Source organism: Carassius auratus, chromosome 11 (assembly GCF_003368295.1).
Source record: "Carassius auratus strain Wakin chromosome 11, ASM336829v1, whole genome shotgun sequence".
Lineage (NCBI taxonomy): Eukaryota > Metazoa > Chordata > Actinopteri > Cypriniformes > Cyprinidae > Carassius > Carassius auratus.
The window spans coordinates 7,240,479-7,263,834 of NC_039253.1; the positions used below are offsets into that span (position 1 = coordinate 7,240,479).

At 35.1% G+C, this 23,356-nt stretch overlaps 1 protein-coding gene across 7 annotated transcripts; it reads right to left on the reverse strand.

The window, feature by feature from the left end:
- Positions 1-3,017: 3,017 nt before the first annotated feature.
- On the reverse strand, positions 3,018-23,356 carry LOC113110891 (mucin-3A-like). Of its 7 annotated transcripts, none has more exons than XM_026275166.1 (18): positions 21,950-23,356; positions 21,293-21,414; positions 17,848-17,912; positions 17,565-17,764; positions 17,142-17,307; positions 16,706-16,864; positions 16,564-16,625; positions 16,342-16,438; positions 14,214-16,228; positions 12,568-12,611; positions 10,323-10,503; positions 10,096-10,201; positions 9,921-10,007; positions 9,694-9,843; positions 9,137-9,614; positions 5,547-5,746; positions 4,358-4,517; positions 3,018-3,606 (listed from the first exon to the last, which is right to left on the reverse strand). In XM_026275166.1, the coding sequence occupies exons 10-16, from the start codon at positions 12,574-12,576 to the stop codon at positions 5,726-5,728; spliced, it is 1,032 nt and encodes a 343-aa protein (XP_026130951.1). In that variant the 5' UTR covers positions 12,577-12,611; positions 14,214-16,228; positions 16,342-16,438; positions 16,564-16,625; positions 16,706-16,864; positions 17,142-17,307; positions 17,565-17,764; positions 17,848-17,912; positions 21,293-21,414; positions 21,950-23,356; the 3' UTR covers positions 3,018-3,606; positions 4,358-4,517; positions 5,547-5,725. The 7 variants fall into 6 exon arrangements, with proteins under 7 accessions (XP_026130951.1, XP_026130950.1, XP_026130946.1 ...); XM_026275165.1 differs by having other exon boundaries at positions 9,694-9,846; XM_026275161.1 differs by having other exon boundaries at positions 16,564-16,628.

Here is a 23,356-nt window from a genome sequence, read left to right on the forward strand (position 1 = left end):
AATTGCTGGTTCTGACAGTTGTCACTGCCATTGGGCATGCACTCCCTTTAGCATGACGGCATGGGTATTTCGTTCCCCATAGCGTCGATGACGTATTGTCGAAGTTCCCTTCGAAAGGGAACGTCTCAGGTTACAAATGTAACCTTTGTTCCCTGAGAACAGGGAACGAGACAATAAGTCTCCCAGCCATGCCTCAGGGTCTGCCTGCCAAACAGTCCCTTCAGACGAAAGGATATTGTCATGGTTTCAAGGCGCCCTTTTATATCCAGGTCGCACGCTCATCATTCAAGCTGATGATTCACGACTGTCGCCCGTCAGCATGATTGCTGTGAGTTGATATTTGATTTCAGACACCTGTCACACCTGAGGCGTTCCCCATAGCGTCGATGACGTATTGTCTCGTTCCCTGTTCTCAGGGAACAAAGGTTACATTTGTAACCTGAGACATTTTCTATTTGAATATATTTCAAATGTAATGTATTGTACCTGTGATCAAAGGTGAATTTTCAGCATCATTCTTCCAGTCTTCAGTGTCACATTAATCAGAAATAATTCTTATTATGTTGATTTGCTGATTATCAATATTTAAATGAAACTTTTTTTAAATGAAAAGTAATTTTTTTTCAGCATTCTACAATGAATAGAAGGATCCACAGATCAGCATTTATGTGAAATAAAAATATTTTGCAACATTATACACTATATCATTCAAAAGCTTAGTGTGTGTATATATATATATATATAAATCAAAAGCAAATCAGTATATCAGAATCATTTCTGAAAGGATCGTGTGACTGGCGTAATGATGCAAAAAAAAAAAAAAAAAATCTGCTTTGAAATCTCAATAAATAACATTTTGAAATATATTCAAATAGAAAACAGCTATTTTAAATAGGCTAGTAAAAATATTTCAAAATTTCACTGATTTGCAGTACTTGGATCAAATAAATGCAGGCTTTGTGAACAGAAGAGACTTCTTTAAAAAAACATTAACAAGCTATGTTCAAAAGTTCAAAAACTTTTGATTGGTAGTGTATAGGCAACTTAATTTTTTTTTCTCATTTCTAGCTTTTAATAGGCTTAGAAATCTATAACTGCTGGACAATAACCAATAATAATGATTTGTTATTATACTACAAACACTTCTGATCACATAATAAGGCAGAATAGTTTATATACTGTAATAAATGCTATGTCAATTAGCACTGCATTGTTCATATACTTTATTTATCACCTGCTGGAGATTTTTTTTGACTTGAAAAAACAAACAAACCCGAAAACAACGGTTTTCATACGATAGCAGGAGTTTCCTGGTATGACACACTGCATGAGTATGAATGAAACACACACTGCAGGAGTGTTTATCGCTCTGTGATGTTAATTTCGCCTTCTCAGTCCAAAAAAAAAAAAAAAAGACTATCCTGTTTAAATCTATATTTATTCACACCAGTTCTTGAAAACCTCTGTACGAACACACTTACCTGTAAAAGTGCAGTGGACGAATTTCCTTGATGATAAAAGTGTGTGGGGGGCGGATTGGGGGGACGTCCACTGCGTAATCTACGCCCCTGGGCAACAACATGCTCTACAGTATTTATCAGCCAATCACTGTGGCCATAGTAAGCAAGCATGATGACATCATCCATAGCAACAAGGTCAACCCCACCCTTTCTCTTAGCTAAAGACTTCTCTCTATTCCTTATTAAATGTTTGTCTCAGCAGCTTTGTAAATAGGTTTTAAGAGAAAGCTAAAAAAAAAAAAAGAAAGCTTTACTGCTATTTAGAAGAACCCTTAGTGGTAAGATTTTTTTTTCATCTGGAATGACATGAAGAACCAGAACAAACTGAGCCAAGGCTTAATCCAGAAGAACTGTGGCAACATCTCGAGATGCTTCAAGAAACCTACTGTACCTGCAAAGAAACATGAAAAAACTGCAGAGCAGACAATCACTGTAAATAGATCAGAAATGTGATTATTTATGACACCCTCTCATACCCCAAAAAATAAATAAATAAAATAATAATGTCTTTGCATTTCTCCTCTGTTGTCTTATTTCCTAACGTTCCTAGCATTTTAAACTATGGATTGTTGCTTAGGTTCCTATATTTTAAGTTGCTTAGGAAAACCTTTTATGTGTCATGGATCAGTAAGCCCTTCCCACAACGTCAACTATTGGACCGGAGTACAGCTTCTAATGTATATTAATTATCAACTATATGGATGTAGAGAGAGTGACGGTGAAAAAGCAGATTTTACATGACAAAACGTTAACCATTAAAACTAGCCCCTTTACACAGGAATAATAAAAAAAAAACCATATATATATATATATATATATATATATATACATAAGATTTGTGTGAAACAGGGTGCCAAAACAAAGAGATTTATTCTGACTGGCCGTGGTTTGTGATTGTGTCGGTGGCAGCACTTCTAGTGAGTACTTGTGTAATGCACATATTTTAACAACCACTACCCACATAGCAAATTTTCTCTGGCCCAGCTCCGGCCCACACAACCAGCTTTTGCTTGGCCCACATACCGCAATGAATGACGGTCCTAGTGTGGACCAGGTCTGGATTCCAGATAAAAGCCATACATGGGCCATAACTGGACCAAGTCTCAGCCAAGTTAATTACCCATAACTGGCCCAGAACTGGGCCAGATCGAAATATAACATTGGAATCAAAACATAACCTTAAGTAAACCATATCAACACCAGTCTTTAACCAGAAAGCCCAAAACTGAGCCACAGCTGAGCATGATCCAATTTTTCTGTGGCCCAGCTCTGGCCCACAAGACTTGGCCCACATACCGCAATGAATGACGGTCCTAGTGTGGACCAGGTCTGGATTCCAAACAAAGGCCATACATGGGCCATAACTGGACCAAGTCTCGGCCAAGTTAATTACCCATAACTCCAATACTCTGGACTAGATTCCACGTCAGCCTCAACACCACCATAACCAAGCCACTTACACACCCCTCCCAGATAAATAGTCACATCAAGACAGTATTCTGAACAAATATTTAATTGTGTTAAACATCAAAGCATTGGCATCTGTTTTTTCATCATGACATTTTTCCGTTGTACAAACTCCTCTCTAAAATGACACTCCTCTGTCAGTTCAGCTAAAAATAAATAAAAACAAATATAAAACAAGTGCTGTTTTTTTGGTTTATGATGTTTCACTTTAAGTGGTACTTGATCATCAAGTTTCATTGCTTTGCTTAATGCTTGAACATCCATGTTTCTGGTCACGAACAAGATTCACTAAACATATAACACTAGAACATGTTTCATCAACAAGTTTCACTTCACAAAACACTTTTTACGTCCACGTTTATGGCTAGGAACAAGTAGTACTCTTCAAATGACTCTGAAACAGTAATTCTGTCACTGAACAATTTGAACTCTCGACAGAGCTTTTGAACATCCAAGCCTGAATCCTGTTAACCAGTCATATTGTCCTTAAGCACTTTGCTCTTCATCCTTTCTTTCCGTCCACCATCTCTGTCTGGGGCCAGATACAGCAATCTTTTAACGGTGGAATCAATGTCTTTCTCTGTGGCATCGGATGTTAGACGGTTACGTCTCACAGCCGCTGAAAAACACAAGCACACATGATTTAGAATTAACTTATGCATCATCAGGTAATGTGGATATTAAATCAAATGCAATATTACAACAAAACCTGAACCCAGATTTAAATTCAAATTCTGACTTGTCTACTTCAGGTGAAAGATCATTCAATATCATGTTTATTTATATATATATAGATATTTGAACTCTGTGAACAGTGAACGCACAGACACAAACTCGCCAGTTCTGTAACTTACTCAGAGAATACATGGTGATCATAATACTTTTAAATACTCAACAACTCAATACTGTTTATTACTTATTGTCAACTTAATTTAAAGGTTGGCAATGTCAAAATTCAACATATTACAGTATACGGATCATAAGTAGGGTTGCGTATTGCTTGAAATTTTACGGTTCTGATTATGGTTCCATTTAAATGAACTATTATAAAGTGCTGCTACCAGACCCGGAGATCGGCTGAATGGATTTGAAAACGGTAAAACTCAACTTTTTAACTCTAGGGAAGTTTATTAGCCTATTTTCAAAAATTAGCCTATTTTCAAAAAAAGTGGAGTGTTCCTTTAAGGATGGGTGCAGGGACAGATGAGCAAATGGTCTTTCTCCCAAATCTTCCTGTCAGATTAGAAAGTTTATTGTTTTGTTGGATGTCATGCGTGTTGCGAGAGTTCATGAGTTTTGGATTCACAAGGAATTGATTTCATGAGGAAATAGTTTCTCTCCTTACATATTGGGAATAAATGGCAACTTACCAATCACAACATCTCGTATCTGTAGGCGTAGGAAGCTAATCTTTCCATTCAATCCTCTCATGTTAACTTTCCTCGCCAAGGAGTTGGTAAACAGACCATGCATGATTCTCCAAACAGACTCCTGCACGTCCGCCCCACCTTTAAGAGCCAGAGTGTTTACCTGAAATCATTTATGTAATTAGTTTTAAGCAGTGGTTTAATATTTTAGAATTTCAATCACTAAATACAAAGATTATTATAGTTGAAATTGGTCCAAAAATTATGTCTCTTAAAAAAAAAATATATATATTGTGTGCTCACGAGAAACTGTCTAGGTGCTCACACATTACAATTTATGGCTAATCTAGTGTAAACCATTTCCCTTTGTGCGTCACTGCCATTTTACTGTGGGAAAAAGGAGAGCAGAGATGCAAATTAATTAAGGAAGATGGCTCTCATTAAGGCCCTGTAAGAATGGATAAGTTTTTTGTTCGTTCAGTGTCAAAAAGAAGTTTGAAATTATCAGCAGTATCCACCTTATTTTTCACCTTGTGCTGAAAACTTTGAACCATTATAATCAGTTCAGATGTCATTATCACAACAAAAACATGTTGCATGTATATATATATATATATATATATATATATATATATATAGTCTTACACAATGGAAAGCAGTTTTACAGTATTAAAAAAGAAAAATTGTGTCAGTGTTTAATTTCATCAGAAGTACAAGTCTAAAGCCCTCAAAAGCATATTTATCTAGCAGATGTGTCAGTCTGACCATTGGGCTGAACAAAAGATGAGCATCGCTATAGATGACTTCTTTTATGTAATGGGGAAGCTCATGAGTCAGCCAATGCTAAACAACTGGCAGCTAGGTTCAGGCTACATATCCAATAAAATCCAAATCTTCACGTTTCACTGTACCAATGTTTTCTTTTCTTTTTTTCTTTTATGAACCATTAACCCTATACATTTTTATAAACATGCAGAACAATGCAAACGGAGCCGCTGTGTGCCCCATACAACATCTAGTCATAGTTTTTACAAACAATATGATTACAACAGTGTGATCAGAACATCCAGTGTTCATTATTGTGTGGGCTTTCATGGCTTTGCTTAAAGCTAATGAGAGAAAAAGAAACTTATTTAGAAAATAAAAGCCAGCCAACTAGGATTTAATGTTATTAAAAGAAATGCTCACATACCAATTGCTTATGGAGGTCAGGAGTACTCCGCAGATTGCCCTCCATGCTCTGTAGAGAAGTGAGATCTTTGAGAGGCAACAAATTTCGATCTAGGCCTATCTCTGTCTCCTGACTTGATTGCATACACTGGAGGGTCTTCATGATAATTCGCATTTGGTCCATAAGCATCTCCTGTTTTGTTAATATATTACGAAGAAGAACTAAGAGGAAAAAAGAGAAAGACAGGCAGATTAGGTTTTTTTGTTGTCCAAATTTTACTTGCCAGACACCTATAGAAAACATAAAATGTCTACATTTAAACAAAATTTTAATTCAGAAACCTATAAATTGCAATTATATACCAAAACACTATTGGTGTTGTCATTATTTAATAAGCAACATTACACATGCATTCACATTTGACACAGCAAGCAAGGGAGCACTAAATAGCTATCAATTTTATAGAGGAAGTGTTTTGTGCAGATGACTGTGAGCATGCACAGATCAGGGATGGGCATTTTTGGCAATTTCAATCATCGATAGGTTTCAAAATAGATTAATCGAGTACTCAGGGGGAGGGGCTTGTGCAGGGGAGGGACAATGCCGTAATGGAGATAATAAAAATCTGTTAAGAAAATGAATGTTAATATAAAAATATGACATGCAAACATGTCTATCAAAGATGAACACATGATTATAACAGTTAGATTATGATTATGATAACATTGACTTTAACATTACAACTTGTATCTGTACAAAAGGATGCATATGCCAGTGAACTAAGTTATGCACTAGCGAAAGAGAGTGAGAGATGCAACAGAGAGAGAGAGAGCAATATGACTGGCTCAAATAACTCAATCATTGTCGGGCAGTACACTAGAGCATGAAACTAAACATGTAATGTTCAGTGCATTCAGCATGTTAATAAATGTTAATATGCCAATTAGGGATGTCAAATTTCGATTATTTCCATGATCGATCGTCGTTTAAATTAACGATCAATTAATCGATTAATCGTTAACCATAATACTGCAAAATGCGTCTATTGCAGGCACGCAGTCAGCGGTATGACAGGATGTGCAAAAGCCACACACACACACACACACAAAACGCTTTCTCACTTGAATTAAATAGGTTTTAGTCTGAATAAAATGCTAGTAGCAGGATTATAAAATTAATAGATGCGATTATGATCATTTGATAAAATGAAGAGAGCGCGCCATACTTTTGAGGTCATTTTACTTTGTTGACAGTTTCCAATCCCGCACGGAGAACGCTGAACGCGCCTCTTTAAATGGTTTTGTGGTGCTCGTTGTTGTATTTTAAAGCACAATTGCAATGTTTTCAACTGACATTATTGTATTTAAAATAAAATTATCCGAAATGTGGAGCGCGTGTGACTGCGCTGCACATTAAGTGAACTACATCGGCGCTGCTGCACCAAAACACAGTTGCTCACATTAATTTGATCCTGCTGGATTATGTCCTAGAAAATGCAGATTTTTAAAAATCCAGCATACAGCGAATTAGATCGTGACAGTGCATGCGTGCAGACGAGGATGAGCGAGCGCGGCTTTGGCTAGATTTATTTGGAGGTTATTGCTCATGTCTCATTCGGCACAAATCGAAATGTTTCCATATTCGCAATGTATTTGAATGTTAAACTATTATTTATAATGAAAACTAGGCTTGTACTTAACACGCATTCGCATATAGACGGAAAAGATGATCCTCTTCATATGAGCAAAAACGTCCTTGGCATAACAGCAGAGTGGACCGGTATACTACGGTCTATTTAAACTGACCAGTGTAACCTTTTAATGTTTAGTTGACTATTTTATTTTGATAATGAACAGACTGCGATGTAAGTTTGAATCGCTAGAATATACGTGTGCAGCAGGCTCCGGCGCGATCGAAACAGCTGAGACATTAAAAAAAAAATATATTTTCCGCAAAAGTGTTTACTTTCATTTGTGCACACTCACAATAAAAACAGAAGATTTGTGCTCTTGTAAAATAAAGCAAACAAACAGAATGCGTTGTCATCCTTTTTTTTTTTTTTTTTTTTTTTGTGAACTTATGGAGCGCCCACACTTCTGTTTTAAATCCGTTAATCTAAATTATTTAAGTCGGATATATTTCGCATAGCCTATTTAAAAAAAAAAAAAAAAAAACATGAAAACAAATTGTTATTTTTATGTTGGGCCTATTACTTAGTAGGCTATAAATTTTCCTTAAAGCATCCCATTTTGTCCCAGGGCTTAGAACCTGTGCCATAGTCAGGTCCATGCAGAAACTTGTGAACAATGCTCGGCGTCACCGTTTAGTGACAGCAGTGAATGCTCCAGGAATGTGTCGGTCACAGCGCCTATTAATCGCTGTTTTGAATCCAGCAATTATTTATTTAGAAATGATAAGATCTGATTATGACAAGTGTGGTATAAAAGCTTTGTTTATTAGAGGAATAATAGGTTAACTGGAAAATGTTAGATCGCGACCATGCTTTTGGACCCCATAGTCTTCATTTACGCGGCTTTGTTCTGGTTTGCCGGTTGGTCACGAATTTGCACAAATTCAGTATATTTAGGCATTGTTTCTTTTCCTAAATCTTCATAGTCTAACCCTCTAATTTCCCAGGTTTATTTTATTATCTTTCGCTTTTAATAACTGTTTTCGCATCTCTTACTGTGGTAAACATGGGAAGGGAAATTAAAGATTTCATGAATTAAGAATTCGTTCGATTTATTAATTTGTTCCCTTATTTCACTTAAATCATGGGTTATTTAGGGAACAAAATTAATGAAACATGGACAATTGCCACATTAATAATTCGTAGGAATGAATTAACAAGTTGTAGGAATGAATAGACTATCTGTCCTGTCACTGTGTCCCGCAGCCCTGCAAAGCGCACGATATAAAACAGTTATCTGATGAAATGATTAGTAACTACATTTCTATTGCATTTAATGTTGAAGAACTTTTATGTTGTTTCTATTTTAATGTACTTTAAAGTTTAAATCACATTAAAAGCTTAATTTGTACATTGTGAATGAATGATGATGCTTTTATATATCGTCACCGTCACTCACAGCCGCTCGCACGTGTTGAGTGCGCATGAGCCGCACGCAGCCCAACATTGAATCGGTTAACCGACCATCGATAGCCTTAATCGATTGCATCTCTTATCGACAATTAATCGATCATCGATTAATCGTTGACATCCCTAATGCCAATGCATCCTATATTAGATTAATTAGATGTAGCCAACCCAGGCATCACTATGTGAATTCGAAACCATGCATTTCTCTCTTCTCATGTCTATACTTTGAACCTCATGCTGTTGCAAGCTAAACAATAAGAGCTCATGGTGCCACCCAAAGTGTTGCTGTAACTAATCAGAATTTTTTCCCACGATCATCGTTTTCATGATTGATCATCGCTGTCACAGCCGAGTACTCGAGTACTCGATCACTGTTGCACATCTCTAGCACAGATTGCGGAAAATCACTGGCAATGTGAATTAAGCAAAATCAGACAATCCTGAGGCTAATCCCATGACACACTATCAGTGCATTCCCTGTGTGAAAAGGGCTAAACACTAATATACTCACAAATTTGGTGACTGGATGTTTGCTCGATGTCCGTGGTCTGGTGTGGCTGAGGGAGCGTCGAAGGTTCGGAGTGCTTTTTTTATGGATCTCTTTACTTTTATGGGCTGGTCTTCTGACCTCAACGTTGGCTTGGCTTAAAAGGGTCTCAGTGCTTGATTTACTTAATGTACAACTCTCGGAGAGAAAATTCCAGCCCGATGATAACATAGCAATGCTGGTCTGCTGACTTGAGTGGATCTCAGGAGTGCTGTGGCAATCTGCATACAAGTCAGGACTGTAGCAACTTGGGAGAAGATTGGGACTCTTTTGGCCATGTGGACGAAGGTGAGGACTGCTTTGGCCATGTAGGCTAACATCAGGACTGCTATGATCGCGTGAATGAAGGTCAGTTCTGCCTTGGCCATTAAGGTGGAGGTTGTCTACTGCAGGAGAAATCTGTTCCCTAGAGATCACTGGAGCATTAGGTAAGGCATACCTCCTGCAAAGTACAAAACATCTTAGTCCTTTAACAGCTGGGATAAAATGCACTGTAATTTAAAATGGCTGATGTTTCTTACTTTTTTTTGGACTTTGTTGCTTTAATTCCTTCCATCTCATCATTGTGGAGGGCAAGAGTACTGTGGAAGATCTTAGGGCAGTTTGGCTTTCCTGGGTCTAATTTGTTGGCATGTCTAGCAATTTTCGGAGCATCGGGTATAGAATACCTTCTGCTTAAAAGTACATAAATGTCATTTATCTGCTGTGATAAAATACATTATCATTATAAAAAGCAGAAGCTTCCTACCCTTTTCTTGATTTTGGTTCTTTCAGGTGCTCTTCCATCGCATTATCATCGTCGTCGTCTTCTCCAGGGAAAAGAATGTTCTTGGGTCTAACATCACATTTATCAATTTCAAGATAGGCTTTTATTTGTAAATGTGGTGCAAAACATTAAACAAACAAACCAAAACCAAACCTACATTCTTTTTCTTTGAAATGTAATTGGTGAGTCTCCTCCATCGGTCTGATCAATGTCTGTGTGATCAACAGCAAGTGGTAGTTTGCGTCTAGCTTCCTTGTAGTCATCTGGAAAAACAGCATCACAAAAATTAATTTACAAAGTAAAACTGTGATTTTAACTATTACTTATTACTTTTAACTTTTTATAACTATTCAATTTGAAGAAAGTGGTGGCAAAACAACTCACGTGACGTGAAAATAATTCTGGCATTATGGGGCTTCCAGTCATCTCCAGGACTCTCCTGTGATTTCACAGCTTTTGTTATATCTATCTTATTTGGAGGCCACATGTACTCTCCATTTTTAATCCAGACTGAAGGCACAACTTCAACCTCATTTGTCTTGTCAAAGACAACAATGTGAAACATCTAAAGAGACAAGAATGATATTCCTTAGCCAACTATTATACACAAGCATCTTCAGAGTTATTTCTCTTGATGCAGGAGTGGAACAACAACAAATTTGTTTCGGAATGGCAATCTCACATACTTCTGCAGCTTCTTTCCTGTCATGAAACACTTGACATTTGTGGAGAGCTTGGAAGCCACATAAATTCCCAACTCTTTTGAATCAATAGGATATTTAAAGAAGTGTTCCACCTGTTTATATTCTTTGCCCACAAGGTATACTGCACCTTTATCCTCAACAATGTTTTGGACTAAAACCAACTTATTGTCAATTCTGACACAAGAATCTCTCTCATTGAGCTTCACAACTACATCATCAATCGCGAGAACTTTAAATTGATGAGCTTGTTGCGAGAAGCACTCTGGTACTGGCCCATCCGTATGTTCTTTATCCAATTTTTGAATTGCCTCTTCTACATCACAACTGTAGTTGCTATTTTCTATCTCTGACAATCTACGCATCACCTGAGTCAAAGGATTGCATGGCCCTCGTACCAGTTTTTTGAGTTTTCCTAAGAAATTTTCAAAGGGAAATCCTGATATTAGATCTAGATTGCCATGGATTTTGACATCTTCACTGAGGTGCACCAGCCCATGAATATTATAAACCAAAAACTCTTCACCATAAAGCTGGCCAAAGTGTTCAACAAATGAACGCAACAGAGTATTTGCAAAGTCATTCATCTCCATACAAAATTCTGGACTTGCCAAAATGTACACAGCTACAGACAAAAGCATGAAGTTGTCATAGATTTGAGTCTGTAAAACACCATTCAGCACAACTGGACCAGTGTATAACAAAAATTGGCGTAGCTCTGTTGCATTCCACCTACATCGATCTGCCAGTGCCCGAGGCCTTCGAGCAAACTCACTTGGAATGTAACTTCTCAGTGCAAGAAGTCTATCTGACACCATGGAAGCTTGAATGGATGATATGCGACAGTGCAAGGGACCGATGGTGCTGATCCACAAGTCTAAAAGACGCCGCATTACACCCAGACAAACCAAGTGCATGTAATCGTGAGGGAAACAAGTGACCATGTCAATGCCAATGTCTGTAAGAGGTGAGTGCTGAATGTGGTGTTCTTCATCAGTTGCTTGCCTAAAACTCTCATCAGTTCTGCGCTTTGCATTCACCTCAGGAAATGTCATTCGATTTGATTTCCAGACACCTGTTTGATGACACTTGTCACATCCATGATATGCAGTGTGTGACTTCACACCTCTGATGAAGGCTCGGGCAGGGGTATCGCACATAACTGAAACAACATTCAAAAAGAATGTTTTCTGCTTGAACAGAAACCCATCCCTCAACATTTTTAGCTCGTGAACCAGATCATGAAGATAATCAGCCAAAGAATTTGGCTTTGAAGTACCACAAAAAAGTCCAATCAACACTGGTGCCTTAGTGTGACCTTGCAGCAAACCAAGAATCGGCCAAAACTGTGTACTAGTACTCTTGAAGAGTGGTAGTCCATCAAAATTCAACTGTAGCTTGAAGACATGTTTGTCTGCCACAGTATGCCAAACGCTATCAAGGATTTTCCTAAATGAATTCAGAATTCCACAATAATGAAACACACCACCAGCTATACTCCTAATGTTGTATCTTGTTTTTGTTTTCAGCAACGTTCTTCCATCCTTAGGCAGAGAGGAATGATGGACTTTGAGAATGGTAAGAAGTGCTGACAAAGCAATTAATGAAATTCCAAATTCAATTGCCCAATCTACTAGTGAACACTGCAAATCTCTCTGACTACAAGGATCTTGAAGATCAGACTGGTCCTCAACAGAAACTGCAGCCTCTTCATGTACTTCCTTATCCTCAACATCTGCTTCAATATTCTGATGGTCACTTCCTTCATCACTAATTTCCATGTCTGAATCCCCCGAAGCATCAACACAAACACTTAACTCAGAATCGTCCTCCACCTCCCCCTCCCTATGTTCCACATCGTCAATCAATTCACTGACTAGTTTTAGTGCCCTTCTTCTGGAATTGCTCCTATCATTGTACTTCCATACCTTATCCATACTGTGACTTTACAGAATCCTTTTTGTTCTTCCTCCTAAAAATAAAAAATACATATTATTTTGTTTTTAATAGACTATAATGAAATACCAGAAAAAGATACGTTTTTTTCAGCCTCTGCTTGCATTCTGAAAAAAAATTCACAATACAGTAACAATACAGTTGTAATCACGAAAGCAAACTAGCTTTAACAATGAAATGATTAGCAGTTTGATGATTAACTAAAACCACTAATTAAAAACAATTAATCATCATTAAAACTCAATACATAGATTGTATTGAGGATGCAGTATACTGAATATTTTTGATGCCTAATTACAAATTTTTTAGTTCATTTAAAAAACATATTATTACTTATTATATTCAAAGTGAAGTAGAATAAAATAACAATACCCCTTTTTCGAGCATTTACTCAATTTCAACATGACAAATTCTAAAATATTGGTTGAACAATTTTATTTTTATTTTAACATTTAATATACAGTATGGGCCAAAAGTTTGGACACATTACTATTTTTAATGTTTTTGAAAGAAGTTTCTTCTGCTCATCAAGCTTGCATTTATTTGATCAGAAATACAGAAAATAAATGTAATATTGTGATATATTATTACAATTTAAAAATAATTGGTTTTCAATTTATTATACTTTAAATTATTACTTATTTCTCTGATGCAAAGCTGAATATTCAGGATCATTACTCGAGTCTATCAGATGATCCTTTAGAAATCATTCTAATATGATGATTCATTATCAAAGTTGGGAACAGTTCTGCTGCTTAATATTTTTCCAGAACATGTGATACTTTTTTAGGATACTTTAATGAATAAAAAGTAAAATAACATAAAAATAAAAAAAGAAGCAAATGTTTTCAAAATATAAATCTTTTGTAACAACAATATACACTACTGGTCAGTAATTTGGGGTCAGTAATTTTTTTCTTTCTATTTTTGAAATAAATAAATATCTTATTCAGCAAGGATGTGTTAAATTGCTAAAACGTGATCGTAAAGAAGATTTTTATTTTTATAAATGCAGTTATTTTTAACCTTTTATTCAGCAAATATATTAGGCAGCAGAACTGTTCCCAACACCCAACACATAATATGATTTTTAAAAGATCATGTGATAGACTTGAGTAATAATCCTGAAAATTCAGCTTTGCATCACATAAATAAATGATAATTTAAAGTATAATAAATTGAAAACCAATAAGTTTAAATTGTAATAATATATTAAAATATTAAATATATATTTAAAAAAAATCTGTATTTTTTAATCAAATAAATGCAGGATTGATGAGCAGAAAAAATTCTTTCAAAAACATTAAAAACAGCAATATTTCCAAACTCTTGGCCCGTACTATATAGTTTTACAGAAATTTGTTCCAACCACAAATATCATAACATGCAACCCTAACTTGCATCATCTGCCAAAGATGATTACATTTAAGTGACATAAGACAATGATTGACTTTTTGGACATGTTAGTTTATTGTATTTAAAACTGCGTTTAAACAATTGGCGTGCAAATTATAATTAGAACAGTTTCGATAGCATGTTCACACATCAATTAATTAAAGCTTTACTAAAGTCCTTTTATGTACTTAATTAAACTTTAATGATACAAGTTTTCACTTACCAACTCTGCTGGCTTTCCCCCCAAAGACAGTAAAACAAAATGGACACAGCGGTTCCCGTTTTTTTCCCCGAAATCCCGGTTCAGTGCTTGACCGTTTCTGAAGTCTGTGCAAGACTGAAGCGCCCGCCCACTTTTTCGACCTACTGGTTCCGGGAGTATTTTCATTCACTTTTCCTCTTTGGAGATTTGTTGCTTTAAAGCGTTATAAACCATGAATCATAACAACCAGCTAAAACTTGAATCACAACGTGTACAATATTCGATCCGAAATAAAAAATATTTGAACATTTGTAAAAAATACAAAAGTACGAGACTATGTGTGTTAAAGCCAACTGGGTAAAAAAACTACAATCCCATGAAGCACTGCATTTGATAATTGCGCCTTTCGGCCAATTTCGCTCTGATAGGTCAGCTTCGCATTTCCGGGATTTTGAAATCCTGATTGGCGCAAATTGGGCTAACTGACACTAATCCACTGATTCATGCGGAAGCTGTGTTTCTAGAAATATCTGTCATAAATGGCAACACGTTTCTATCATTTCTCAAATATATTTAATCTCTCCAATCACATTTATCTTCAATTTGTGATCATCTTAATTAACCAACTGGTAACGGAAATTATCATAGAGTAACTTTGAATATTATAATACAATATAATATTGAATGCAGGATTTAATCATATATCTCATAGAAATTACAGTGGAAAATTTTTAAATTATGAAAAGTCCACTGGTGTACAGGACATGGCATAAAAAAAAATGTGGTCTAAGTAGTTATTTAGCAATGTGCAGGAACTGAAATCAAACAATTACAGTTTTATCAAAAATATAAAATTTGAATCAAAAATATTTGAAATGGATTTTAAATGTGGGTCAAGATCGGCTATACTTATGTGGCCCACATATCTATATTTGACATCTGGCCCATGTCTTGGGTGCCGTTTTTAACCCAGTGCCATCTCTACCAAACCCGGGCCATGTTTGGCCCACATGCTGTATGCCAGTTCCGGATAGATGCCAGCTGTGCCAGACGCATGCCAAATCTGGGCCAAATTTGTTTACTGAGTAGTACATAAAGTCAAATAAAATGTCCTGAAACCTAATCATGTATTGTTTAATTGGATAGGGCTACATCAAACTGTAAACTGAATGAGAATATGAAAGCAGTGAATGCAAAACATTGTTTTAAGTCAGTCATATATAATATCAGGATACTATTCTACAATATAAGGTATAATATCATACATCATATAATCGCCTGTCATGAGGCATCAATATAATTTTACATATAAACACACATAATTAAATACGCAACATGAGCTTATGTTATGCATTTTAAAAATATATTTTCAAAATGTATTTCAATATATTTTACAGTGTGTCACATATTTGTGAATATATTACCTTTCTGTATGGGAAAACATTGGGATTTTACTCAAAAATATTTGAAAAGGATTTTAAATGTGGCTCAGGATCGGCCATACATATATGGCCCACATATCTATATTTGACATTTGGGCCAAATACTCCATTTGACATCTGGCCCATGTCTTGGGTGCCATCTTAAATCCAGTGCCATCTCTGCCAAACCCGGGCCATGTTTGGCCCACGTTCTGTATGCCAGTGCCGGATGAATGCCAGCTGCGCCAGACACATGCCAAATCTGGGCTAAATTTGTTTGCTGACTGGGTACATATTTATTTGGTTTATTATTGATTTTTCCATATGCTATGCAGTGTTTGGTATCATAGATTACTGAGTTTTACAGAGGTGCTTTATACAATGTTCTTATGTTTTTTTTAAATATTATTTACACTACACAGTTTGTACATAGTCATCTGAATTTGCTTTGAAAGACATAAGATACATAATCTGAAATCAACCCAGTAAATGTATGTATAATTATGTTGGTTTCCTGAGATTATTTTATAAATATTTTAAATACAATTTCTTTAGATAAATAAATGTCTTTTCTGTTCATCGGACATCCACCACTTAATTTGCTCTGGTCTTTATCTGTAACAGAGAGAAAACAACTATGATTAAAAAATAATCAATTTATCAATGACCAATACATGTTATTTTCCATTTCCAGTTTGTTAAATTAAATGCACAATTGCTCATCCTACCGCACAGGTGCATTTTCATGTTATGAGCTGAAAGACCCAGGTGCTGAATCTTCTGTGACTGACAAATTTTGAATCCCATAACCACTGTCTATGGATCCTGAAATAATATATTTACTATTTTCAGTTATTCAATAATATTTTCAATTCTGATGTTTGAAACTTTCATCTTATACTGCTGCTGAAGCATATTTACTAAAGCATTTGCAAAGCTAGACATTGTACCTCTTGATGTAAAATCGAAGAAGACATCATCAAAAAGTGATAACCTCCTTTTGCTTGAAGTTCTGCTGAAATTAATAACGGTGTTATTTGTTTGCTTTGATGTTTTGGTCTTTTAATAAGTCACAGAAACAGTTATACAGACCTCTTGGCTCTGTAGAGCACCAGAATCATCACACCAAAGACAATGATAAGTAGAGCAAAAGCTGCTAAACAGCCAAAGAGGACAGCGTAGAAACCGGCCCCTCTGCTGTAAAGCTCACAATGATCTCCATAGTACTTCTCAAAGGGAGAACTGTAACACCTAGACAGTTAGCAAAATGAGTAGGAGAGGATTAGTTCCTGAATTAATTCAAGACATTGACTTTTTACAATATTCTTGCCCATCAAATTCTAAAGTGATTTTTTGTTAGGTTTTGAACTTATTATTTAAATAAGCTAATTTCTAAAGTAATAAGCTCTTTCCCTTGATTTATTTAGGGATAAAGGGAGCCAATGTAAATAATTTATAGTTAAATATCATTTGTTTAGCTGAAGTCTATACAGTTTGTAGTCCTCTGAATTTGCTTTGAAAGACTTACCTGCACTGTGGTCCTTCTATTTCATTAAGGCATTCACCTCGTTGATTGCAGAATTCAAGATTTCTTTTACACGGTCCCACACATACCCATGCTCCATCTTCCAACTCTACCGTTAAGTTTGCAAAATCCACTGCGCATTTCACAAATGACTGCAGATCTGAAATATCTACACAAAACAAAGATTAAAAAGATATCCATTGATCCTCTGATCATTAAATATATCTAAAAATAAATATAAAAGACATATTACAGAAACTGTAGAACATTAATCCATGTGTTCTTTAAATTATGTGTAATTTATTATTATCATTATTATTATTATTATTATTATTATTATTATTATTATTACAGTATTTAATTAAATATGTTAAATCAAGGCTATCTGTTTCCAAAAAATAATAATAAAAATAAAAAATAACTTACTTGATATTATAACTGGCCCCATGGTCGTTTGGTCAACTTGGATGGAAGCATTAAGAGCTATGCTGAGATTTTTAAATGAATCTGTTTCGTTAAAGATTGTTTCCAGGGTGTATTGCAAATAGTTATTTAGAAACATTATTTGTGAGTCATTGTTGGGATAGTTATATACTGCAGTACTTTCAGCAATGACACTTCCTTTCCTAGATGGGAAAAATACATACCACATATTGATATATTTGGCAAATGTTGGTAAATGTATGAAATTCAAGAGAAATCAACTTACACAAACTTATGTATTTGCACTTCTTTGAAATTCTGTGCATCTGCTCTTTTACAAAGGATTGAAAGCTGTAAAAAAAAAAATATAGAAGTATTTATACATTATATATTTAGCAAAAATGAAAATATATTATACAATATTACAAAATAAACTTCACTATGGCATCACATATTTTAATTTCTCCTTACTAAGTTTGGTAATTAGGGTTGTCTAAGTTAACTATTAAATATATGAAGTTAATTTATTTATTGTCACGAATCCTGTCCATGAATTTCCGTCCGACTGCCACCATAAGTTGCCTTATCATAACAGACCACACACATCTCCCTGGACTACATTTCCCATTCTCCATTGCACTAATTACAAGTTCACCTGAAACCAATCACACACAGCTGCTACCAATAACACACAATATATAAATCAGTCTCACACCATTATTCACTGCCGAGTATTGTTTGGCATTTATTCCAATCCTCATTTAGCGATAGCTATTCTATGGAGCCAGTTCTTGTTTACTTGTGCACTGCCTGTTTTCCTGTGTCTAGTATTTAGTTTTAGTTTTTTTTTTTTCTTGCTGTTTCAGACTCTGTTTGTCCCTGCCTAGACGAACAGTGCTATGTGCTGAACAAGGCTTTTACAATAAACTGCGTTGATGCCTCGAAGCTTTTGACACAATGCTCTACCCTGCAATCTGATGATCAATAAAAATTCCGGTAACACTTTCTATGAAGCACGTATTTATAATACATTATGAGGGTATCCTTAAGGCATTATAATGAATGCATAATGCATTATAAAAAACCTTATAATATGTTTTATCATCTCATGAATATTCATAAGAACGGTTTTAATATATTATAATATTTACTTATTTGTGGTTATAGCTTTGTATGATGATTTATAACAATGAACATGTTACATCAATTTGGATTATACTTTTTTATGCTACTTTACTTAAAGAGGTCAAATTACACTTATAAGTAGTAATGATATTGTTAATAATATATTTTCAAGATAAAATGTAACCATATAAAACATTTTTTTTTTTCAGTTGGAGTATTAAGATCATATCAATTAATTGACATTAGCTGCACAGAAACACTAAAATAACACTCAACATTTAACCACTCACAAGCTGTAGTAAGTTACTGTGCAGATCCTAAATAAAAAATGTCAAGATATGAAACAGTCCATAATACTGTAAATTAAGTAGATGTAAAATGGTGTTCAATGTGCGTTATAAATATCTAACTTATAACCAGAAAATAATCATACTGTAACTTATGTAATATATGTATTAAGTTTTATGATGTATTATGATTGTTATTATTATTCATGAGTTTATATATCATATTTTACAGTTTTTTTATAATGCATTATGCATTCATTATAATGCCTTAAGAATACCCTTATAATGTATTATAAATACGGGCTTCATAGAAAGTTTTAGCATCATTTAGATGTTTTGTTCATTGGGATGTTATTGTAAGGTTTAATTGTCTATTAAGGTGGCATTTATTTGTGCAGTGATAGAGTTTCCCAAATTTATTGTATTTTGCACAATACAATGACAATAAAGACTTTTTCTTAATTTCTACTTGCATCAAACTTGTCTTTTCACATAAATAGAATGATTAATACGCCAATAAATTAGATCAATGTCATTTTTCATTGCACCATTTTGTCATCCTTACTAAAGAACACAAACATGCGCAGTGTTAAGAAACACAAATTCACAACTACAAATGCTGTTATTGCATTTACAGTTTTTCTAAATTGCTAAAACACTAAACCACTATCCCTGAACCGAATGTCTCACTAGCTTAAACCAATTTGTTCGAATAAAGCACTCTTTCTGCTAAACCTTAAACACATTCAGGAAGTTAGGCTCTATTTGCAAAGCTCATGCACTCTTTTGCAAAACTCTAAACACATTCTCTTTCTAAACACAAGTTAAACACAACTAAAGCACAGTTGTCATCAATAAGTTGCAAAAATGTTCGTGGTTAAGAAAGAAGTTTCATCCTTTTTGGGAACAGTGGTTAAGTCCACAAGGTGTTTTGATTTTCAGTCAACAGACATTCACATTTTTTTTTATAGGGGTACCGTAATTAACAATGATACACCACATAAAAACACTACATACATATAGGCATACTGACATAACTATAACATTGCACGAAATGGAACAAAAATGTAGCTGTAAAAATAGTTGCCTGCTTAAATCGAACATCTTCATCATGACTAGATAGACATGGTCAGTTTGTCTTTATTATACATGTTAGATGTATAATGTATTCAATATATGGATTAACAATCCTGTCAGATCGTCCATCCTTTGAATGAGAGTAAGACATTACAGGTCGGCTGATCTGGTTTCGTGGTTAAAGTTAACCTTTTCGACATGTTTCCATGTTGTTGTTGCTCAGCAATGGAATGGAAGCAATATTGTCTGGGGGTTTAGCAAAAGTAGAGTGGGATGGTGGGCAGTGCTCGGGGTGGTGACTAAAGGCGGTGACTGTGTAGTGATGTCAACTTTTTTACGGAAGTCACAACAGTTTGTGAAAAATCACAGCTACTTTATGTAGGCTGTGTGCATTTAAAATTTGACATTTTAGTAGAGATCGACTGATAAATCGGCTGATATTTGAAATTTTTCAAATATCGGCATCTGACGATACGTTTTTCTGCTCGGTCAATGTGATAGAGGCAGGACTTTCATTTTGATGGCGCTGAGAGCGGCAGCGCCTGAGCACACAGTGCTCACACTCTCCCTCTGGTTTACTGTTGTTGTTAACAGTTCTGTATAATACAGATAGAAGCCTGTCTAATAATCAGATAGAGCGGTTAAACAAAGGAATTAATGTATACAGAAAGTATTATAAGGATTGCTTTTATATTATTAGTATTAGAAAGGCAAACATTATAATACTTTCTTGTTTGCCGTTAGCTTTAAGCAAATACGCTTTAAACTTTGAACTTGTGGTTTCAAATTATGCTGCGCTTTTTGCATTCGCCCACTGTGATATTCATGTCATTTTCACTGTGAGCTATATGTAAAATTAGTGTTACCCTTGCTTTATTTGAAAAATATGATTCCCAATGCACACATACTTCCCAGAATACTGAGTGCCCTGTAGACTACAGTACAGTTACTTCCTTTTTAATTATATTTTTATTAATAATATTTATTTATTTGTGAAAAATACGTTGTCATCTAAAGTAAATGTATGTTTATTTTACACATTTATTTTTATATCCATTGTCAAATGATTTAAAACTTCTTAAATATTAATAATAATGAAAACAATTATATCAGCTTTATATCAGCCCCCCTGCTTTTCAAGATATCGGCATATGCATCAGCTCTCAAAAATAAAAACAATTATTTTTATTAATAAAACCACTAAAATTAAGTACCTCAAGAAAATGAACTATAAAAATGTACCTCATGTTTTAAGATGGAAATTAGTTTTCGTGATTCTGAAGAGTTAATGTTTTCATAACCAGGAAGATAGTTCATCATAATTCTGAGAGAGACATTTGCATTCCTTGTGGGCGTGCTTTCAGCTACAAATAAATCAGAAAGATAAAAACATAAGTGAGTTAATTAACATAAATGATGTTTGAGAACTATTGTGCCACATCTTTTGGGTTGCAATTTATTTAAAGGTATCCTTGTTACATTGTAATTATATTTTTAAGTATTGACATGTTTAACTACACATAATCACTATATGGTTAGGGTTAGGATGAGGGTTTGGTATAGAGTTAGTTGCATATAATTATGCAAAATTTATTGTTATTACAATAGTAATTACATGTAACGTGTAACAAAGAAACCTTAAAATAAAGTGTTACCGTCTTTTGTAATTAAAAAATAAACGATGGATGTCTGTGGGTTGTATAGCATTTTACCTCTAAAACATATGCAAATAGGTTTTAGCTAAAATGTCACACAATCCATAATACAACTAACTTTAAATTATGTCACACTTTGCAAGTACCTTGGGTGCTAATCTATCATTGATTAAATACCCAAAGTACAAAGAATTATTAAAACAAAGTGTAATAATTATTTAGGAATTGTATGGTAAATACTCACACCAAGTAATAGAAGAAGAGTCATTTGCAAAATTGCAGTACTCTCCAAAAGTGAAAGGATTGCACTGACACTGACATTTCCCAGATGTTACATTGAAGATGCATGGAGACCCATTACACTGACAATTCTCCAGGCAGTTTTGAGTTGTTGAAACTGAGATGAGAGTTGTTGCAGATGAATGAGGTTCTGTTGATGTTGATGAGGTTTTCTGGGTGCTAGTTTCAGCAGAAGGGCTTGGCTGGGATGATGTAGAAATGCTTGATGTTTGGGCTGTAACTGCTGATGTTATTGTTTGAGGATTATGGGAAGTTTGTTCTTCTGTTGTAGTAAATAGTGAAGATGGAGTTGAACCTATTGTGGGTAATGTAGTTTCCAGTGTTGAACTACTTTCAAGTGTAGATGATCGTAATGTGGTGCTCATGGGTGACATAGCTGTTGTAAATGCTGACTGACCTGTCATTTTAGATTCTGTTTCTGTAGTAGAAGTAAATTGTGTGTTTTGTGTCTGTTGGCGTGTTGATTGTTCTATACTAGATGACGATATTTCTGTTATAGATGAGGTCAATTTTGATGTGGTTTGTCCTTCTGTCGTAGACAATGGTGGTGGTGAAGCTGAAGATTTACTTGTGGAAATTGAAGTTTCCAGTGTAGAACCACTTTCAAGTGTAGACAATGCTAATGTGGATGTGCTCATGGAATCTGTTTCTGTTGTGGAAGGAAATTGAGTGGTTTGTGTTTGCTGGCTTGTTCGTTCTACACTAGATGACAGCGTATGTATTGATAAAGTGAATCCTGATGTGCTTTGTCCATCTGTTATAGTAGATGGTGAAAATTGAGAGGTGCCTGTTGTGGACAATATAGTTTCTGCTGTTAATCCACTTTCATTTGTAGAAGATTCTAATGTGGATGTGCTGATACGGGTAATAGCTGTTGTAAATACTGATATAGCTGCTGTTTTAGGTTCCGATTCTGTGGTAGAAGTAAACCGAGTGGCTTCTGACTGCTGGACTGTTGTTTCTTCTATAGCAGATGAAAATATTTCAGTTGTTGTTGAAGGGAGTTCTGATGTTCTCAGTCCTTCTGTCATAATAGACATTGAAAATGAAGATGTACCTATCGAGGATGATGTAGTTTCCACTGTTGAACTTCTTTCACTTGAAGATGAATCAAATGTGGTTGTGGTTATAGCAGACATAGGTGTTGGAAATGTTGATTGAGCTGTCATTGTAGGTTCTGTTTCTAAGGTAGAACTAAACAGAGTGGTTTGAACCAGCTGGCTTGTTGTCATCAACGTGTCTACAGTGGATGAAGATATTTCTGCTGAAGTTAATTCGGATGTACTTTGTCCTTCTGTTGAAGAAGATGGCGAAGATGGAGAGGTACCTGTTGTGTACACAGTAGTTTGCA